Here is a 7,111-nt window from a genome sequence, read left to right as displayed (position 1 = left end):
AAAAAAAAAAAAAAAAAAAAATCTTAACAGGGGAATGATACTCCATCTTTGTACTAACATAATTTTTAAAAAGTACTGTACAGAGGGACATGGTTGTGCACTCCTGTAATCCCAACACTGGGGAGGCTGAAGCAGGGGGATTGCTGTGAGTTTGAGGCTAGCCTGGGCCAAATAATGAGTTCAAGTCCAGCCTGAACTGGGTAGCGAGACCCTCATCCTTTCTCAAAAAAAAACCCAAAAAGTATTGTACAGACTGTGCATCTCACTTTTGATCCCTAAATGTCCTTTGTCTGTTTACCTCTCCTCAAACTCATTGAATTGTGTATCTGCAGATACTGTGAGTAGGATTCCTGAATGTTAGTGGTTCTCAGACTTGGATGTGTATAGAGTGATTTTGGAGACTTGTTAAAAATAGATGTGCCCAGATAGACTACATATTGGCTCACAGAACAGGTATGAATAAATGCAAAAGAATTGAAGTCATCCCCTGTATATTATCAGATTATAGTACAATCAAAATGGAGATCAATAGCACAAGAAACTGTAGGAACTTCACAAGCACATGGAAACTGAACAACACTCTCCTGAACAATCAATAGATTACAGAGGAAATTAAAGAAGAAATTAGACAGTTTTTACAAATAAATGAAAATATAAATACAACATACAGGAATCTGTGGGACACAATGAATGCAGTTCTATGGGGAAAATTCATAACATTGAATGCCCACACTAGGAAAACAGAGCGAGCTCAAATAAACAACGTAATGATGAATCTTAGACTCCTAGAAAAACAAGAGAAAGAAATACCCAAAGCTTGAAAGGAACTAGCAGAAAGAATCAACAACTGGGATCTCATCTTATTAAAAAGCTTCTATACTGCAAAAGAAACCATCAGCAAAACTAAGAGACAACCTACAATGTGGGAAAAACTTTTTACCAGCTGCTCCTCAGACAAAGGACTATTATCTAGAATATATAAAGAACTAAAAGAATCATATCACAGTGATGTATGCGCACCCATGTTTATAGCGGCGCAGTTTGTAACAGCTAAAACTTGGAAACAGCCCATTTGCCCATCAGTTCAAAACTGGATAAAGAAGATGTGGTTTTCCTATAAAATGGAATATTACTCAGCCATAAAGAATGAGAAAATAGATTCATTCATAGCAAAATGAATACATATTGAAGATATACTCCTAAGTGAAATAAATAAGTCACACGTGTAAATACCAAATAGTTTCTCTGGTGTGAATAAACTGCCATAATACATAAGATCCTAATAAGATTACTGACATTGTGAAATGGTAATAAAGGGCTAAAGGTGTAGGGAAGGTGGGATGGGTAGGGGAAAGGTAAGGGTAATAAGGTAAAAGAAAAAAAATGTGAGATAATGAAAAGATGGAAATAAAGTGCTTGTAGATGGGAAGGAGAGGAGGGGGTGAGGGGAGGGCAGAGACAAGGGGAAAAAATGAGAACCAAGACCTGTCATGTAGAGGTACAAGATCCCAACAATGAATATAACTGTACTGTATCCTTGAAATGTACCAATAAACTCAATTAAAGCTGAAAAAAAAATAGAGGTGCCTGAATTCTATCCATATATATTCTGTAGGTTTAGACTCCTCTACCCCTCAACATTTCTTTCAAATAAGTTCAGGAACTTGCAAATATTATTTTTATTTAGTTACCTAACAGAAGGTCCCTCTGATAAGCACAGCAAATGACAGAGGCAAACAAACAGATTTTCTTTTTTCATTAAAAATCAAGAGACTTCTTTAACAAGATTTCATTTTGGCAAGGTCCTCAGGTGACCTGATGTGTCTTAGAGTTTTAGAATCACTACCTAAAATTTGAAAGAAAAAAAAAAACCTAGAAGTTTTTCCAGGTTCCAGGACAGGTCAAAGAGAGAGAGAGAGGGAGAGAGAGACAGACAGACAGAGAGAGAGATTAGTGTATTAACCGCAGCACTTGTTAAAATGGAAACTGATTCAGTGGGCTTGGGGTGGGATCTGACATGCTTCCTTTCTAACATTTCCAGTCATGCTGATGCTGCCTGTCCCTAGAAAACTCTGAATAGCAAAGGGTGAGATCATAGGCCAGGGAATTCCACAAACCTGTGGCAAATCCTCGCTTCACTGCTTTTATCAGATGTGTGATGCTAAGCTAATGACTTAGCCTCTGTGGCCCATTTTTTATAAAAGGAGGATGGATAGGTAGGAAGGAAGAAGGGACATGTTCCCAGAGTTCTGTTGTGAGAAATTACATGTTCTAGTGCACAAGCACTTAAAAGTTATGCACCATCAGTACCAAACGCTAATAAAGGTCTAAGAGTAACTCCTACTAGTAAGAATGTGCGACTTTTGATTTCAGGAGTTAGGCATCTAGTCACATGCAAAACTATTTGAATGACTATTTCTGACCTAGTGACTGTGGCTTTACTTGCTGCATTACATCACCAAATTAGAGCTTAGTCTCAACTATGTTTTCTCTAAATGGGCTTGAGCTGATCGTGATAAGTCATGAGGATTGAGTACTCCTTATTCAGATTGTGGGCACTCACTGGGCTGTTCCCTACACACTGGGTCTGGAAATGCAAGGGTCAGAATGGGCCCTAACCATTTCTTCCCCATGGTGGTTGCTATTTCCAGTTTATGTTTATGAAGTACATATAATTTCAAGGCATTACCAAGAGAGGGCCTTCCTTCTGTGGTTGATTTACACAGTCATGTTTATACTCTTATTCCAAGTTCAGCATTTTGGGCTCTGACTTCCCCGGGGTCCTTATGGCCTGCTTGTGGGTCAGTCGGGTTATAATGCTGCTCAAAACCGCTGACTATGCCATTCCAGGTTGGAAGATGTGGCTTCCTTGACCTTCATGCCAAGGGTTTGATTGGATTTCAGGGTGGTTGGAGTAGAATCCTGATTCTCTGAAAGAAAAAGCTTACCGCTGTGGGTTGCCTGTTTCAAAGGTTTTGATTATACTGGAACAATGTGCTAGGATAGCCACAGTTTGAGAATGTGACCAGGACAGCCAACATTCTTCAGAGGTCAAGGGGATGACTGTGCTATAATATATATTTTGGAATTAGAGAACAACATAATACAGGGCCCAAACAACAAAAAGGTGTGCAAATAATTAACTTCTGTCATCAGCTCTGTTATAGGCAAGGAATCATTTCTTAAGCACCTCATTCTATTTTCTCTGGCTTATTTTTCCTCTTTGAATATTGTATATATCCTAGCCTTTCATCTGGGTGCCCCAGACTGTCTTTCTCTGTGATTAGACCTCTCTGGCAACCAGAGGTGATTCTCAGGGGTATGAGTATTCTTTCATTAACGAGTCACTTTTACCATTCTGTTTAAACTATCACAGCTAAGAAGATTTTTTTTAAAAAATTTAAGTTACTTTCTAATGAGCCACTTTCATAAATATAAGTAAAGGCCAGATTTACTTACTTATTGGTTCTCTCATCTTTTTGTTTTTCTCCCCTCCTCTTTTTGGCACAAAGGAATTTTCAAACAGGGCACAAGGACCTATGAAAAATTCCTCTGATATAAGAAAATAAATGGGGGCAAGGAAAGAGATTCTCTGTCCTCTCTTCTTAGAAGCCAAGGCCTTATCCCTATAAAAAGGAAGTGAGTAGATACCTCTTTATCTATCAGAAGAGGAATTCTGTGTGTTTGCTTCTCTAAGGAAGCAATAGGAACCCTCTTGGATTTCCTGGTGAGTGGCAAGGAGTCTGCACATGTTGGGCTCAGTACTGCTGCGTGTGGGAACCTCAGATTCTTTGTCTGGGGCCCTTGTCCAGGTGGCTGCCGAGAAAAAAAATCACTTGCCTAGGCTTAGGAGTAGCTTTGGAGGGAAAGCTGTTATGCTGGGTCTGTTCCCTGAACAGAGGTAGTAGACTTTAAAGAAGAAAGTTGTATAGATAGACATCAAGAAAGGCACTTTCTTCATTTTAGGAAAAGGTGAGCTAGGCCCCTATGTATAAAGGTGACACTTAAACTTGTTAGAGCTATATAGTATTGTAAGAAAAAGACCTGCTATAGAATAAAATTCCAAGGGTAGTCATAGAAGGAAGTGGACAACAGAGAGGACAAACAGGGAGGATGCTCTACCGGCAAGGTTAATCCCCTAGGGAGGGGAATGACAGTTCTTTAGAGCATGTGAAAAGTATATGACTAATGGATCCTTCAAGCTACATTTTGGTTAAACAGAGAGAAAGAGAGAGAGAGAGAGAGAGAGGAGAGAGAGAATGCTGCTATTTTTCATGTGAGCCACAGTTATTTAATTAACATACCTGCACTGAATATTAAGCTGAAGGATTTCATAGCAATTAAAAAATAAAATGCACACTGAAGATCAGGATTCCAAGGTCTTTTTCCTTCACTCAGTGATTATTATTTTTTTAAGAGATAACCCACTGTGGAAGCCCATAGCTTTGCCAGCAAAAACAACATCCTGCCATCCTTAAAAGTATGTTACAATTTGTGGCTATGTACCCAGGATTTGACATGGAGTGGTGTTCTATTTCAACCCAATTTAATTATATGCTCCCTTTATATATCGTAGATGGCTCACACTAGCAGAATTGTTTTGCCTGGTGAAAAACTGGCCATGACTTGTCATAATGGGCTGCTTTATAGAACCACTGAAGTATAGTTACTGCCCATCATTCGGGAATTATGGCATCATAACAACCCTTTATTTACATATACTGCTGAGACAGTAAAAACAGCAAATAGATTTCTTAAATCGAGACGGCAGAAATTTCCCCCAGGGCACTTGGCCCTCATTGTGGCAGTAACATATGCAAGTCTAAACAACTTTGGTGTCTGTATTTCGGCAGTGCATCATTTCATGGACAGTTTATAACATTCTAATAATAAAATGGTCGCTGAATTTGGAGTTGGGCTTCATGAACATTAGATGGTAATGCACACAGCAGAATCTCTAAGAGATTTGTGAGGAAGGTTTAAATCTACTAATCACACTACTGCTGAGTGACTCTGCAGAAGGGCTGAAGTTAAGTCAGACGTCTGGCTGTCGGGAGGTGGTGGCAATCTTTTAACCAGGAGAATGCTTGACCTAGTTTACCTTCAGGCAGACAAGGCATCTGGGTAAAGGCAAGAATTCTTTTATCTTTATACTCCTAGGTCTTAAATAATCTTAAATTTTCCTTCCTCAAACAATAGTCTTCCCCCTACCCCTCTGTCTTCCTGTCTCTGTCTCCTTCACGATGTGTCTTTGGGGAAAATTACTGGGGTAAAGCGTCACTACTACCCCTCCTAGGATTTCACAGAAGTTGCTCTCTTTATTCTTGAGTTCTTAGGCTTTGTAGAGCTCTCAAGAGACTTACTTTTAATACACACGTTTCAAAAGCATGTTCCAAATACCTCCATCACATTTCTATTCTTGTGGACTTAGCTTCTCGTAAGTTTATGTCCACACCATTCTAACCAGGGAGAAGGTTGTACACTGACATCATAACGGAGAGTGCTACTCAACATTTTGCGATGACCAGCACGTGGCTCATGAAGGCACAATTAAAAAAAAAAGGTGTTCGTGTGTGGTTCTTATTTGTCCAGGCCCGTAAAGTCTGGAAGGGTGTGAGGTGGACAAGGAAGGGGGAGACTGGGTGGCATCTACGATCTCCTGCACTACGCCTGTGGAATGCTGCGAATGGGTGGCCAAACGGGGTGCTCTTGTAATTGCCACTGAAATTGCCCTGCAATTTCTCAGGCAGATTAAGGGGCTCTGCTATCATATTGGGTGCGTCCACTCCTCTCCAGGAGAGCCCTCGAGTTGGAGAAGGCTGTGAGGGCGGAGCCTTCTCCAGGTGCCCTCCCCGCAGGGTGCCCAGGGCACAGGCACACTCACCCCCTGAAGGCAGGCCTGAGCAGCTGCCTCCGTGCTGACAGGGACTGCGCTCGCACGCGTCGGGATAGAGCACGCAGCCCAGCTTCAGCTCCGTCAGCCCCACGACCTCGGCAAAATTGCTGCGTTTGTTCTGCAGTGGCAGCTCGTTGTTGTTCAGCACCACGGAGTCCAGGCAGCCCTGGAAGCCACTGAGTACCTGCGTGACCCGCGTGTCGGTCAGGCTGCGGATGTTATCTGCCTGCACCAGGGCGCCAAAGTAGATGGAACTCTCAGTGCTCAGCGTCTGGAAGTAGAGCGGGGCTCTGCGCCTCTCCACGTAGCTGTCGTCCAGGGACAGACTGGTGAAATTGCGATTGAGCTCCAGGAAGACCGAATGCCAGCTCCCATCGTTGACCGTCCGGCCAGAAATGCCCAAGATTCCGGGGCCGCTTCCGCAGTCCAGCTGGAACCACAGCTTGCCGTCCACAATCTGGGAGGGGAGGAACAACGGAGCCCTTTCAAATTGAAGCCTGTCAAGATATGCCCAAACACCGCGATACTTACCAGCCTAAGAGGCTCGTAGAATGCTCCAGATGGACACCGCTCTTGATTCAGTCATGAATCTATCGTGGTTTGAATTTTAACAACCAGCAGCCCCACCCCACCATTACCTGCTGAGAAAAGGCAGTCTTATCTTTTACAAATCTCCCTGTAATTAGTGATGGAAGCGCAGTTTTAGAAATCCATAGTTAATATGTTTCTATGCTTTAGATATCCACCCTTTCAAAAATTGTATAACTGACAATGTGAAATACGAAAAGGGTTAAAGGTGTAGAGGAAGTGGGAAGGGTAGGGGAAAGGTAATAAGGGAAAAATATGAGAAAAGGAAAAAATGGAAACAAAATCTTTGTAAATAGGGGAGGGGGGGTGAATGGAGGGCAGGGGTATGGGGAAAAAACGAGAACCAAGATCTGTCATGTAAAGCTCCAAGATCCCAGTGATGAAGGTAACTGTACTGCATACTTAAAAAGTATCAAGGAACTCAATGAAAAAAATGTACAGCACTAACATATTTAGAAGTGTGTTTATTCTCTGCACCTTTATCAGATATTTTCAGCACAGGAATGATTTCCGTGAACCCATTAATATTTATTGGACATCTACTATGTGGCAAACTGTGTGCCAGGTGCTGTGGAGCAAAGAGAGTTATCTGTCTTCCTGGGGCTTACGTTCTGGTGGAGGAGATGA

At 41.8% G+C, this 7,111-nt stretch overlaps 1 protein-coding gene across 6 annotated transcripts in view; it reads right to left on the bottom strand.

Annotated features, from left to right (window-relative positions):
- Fat3 (FAT atypical cadherin 3) overlaps positions 1 to 7,111 on the bottom strand; it is a 516,493-nt gene that overhangs the window by 19,683 nt on the left and 489,699 nt on the right. For all 6 annotated transcript variants that reach the window (XM_010633703.2, XM_010633705.2, XM_010633704.2 and 3 more), the window contains one exon: positions 5,885 to 6,353. In XM_010633703.2, the coding sequence (XP_010632005.1) occupies positions 5,885 to 6,353 (469 nt within the window). The remainder of the gene's footprint in view (positions 1 to 5,884; positions 6,354 to 7,111) is intronic.

Source organism: Fukomys damarensis, unplaced genomic scaffold, assembly GCF_012274545.1.
Source record: "Fukomys damarensis isolate Sample0158 unplaced genomic scaffold, DMR_v1.0_HiC HiC_scaffold_16, whole genome shotgun sequence".
Taxonomy (NCBI): domain Eukaryota; kingdom Metazoa; phylum Chordata; class Mammalia; order Rodentia; family Bathyergidae; genus Fukomys; species Fukomys damarensis.
This window is presented reverse-complemented; position numbering and strand designations above follow the sequence as displayed.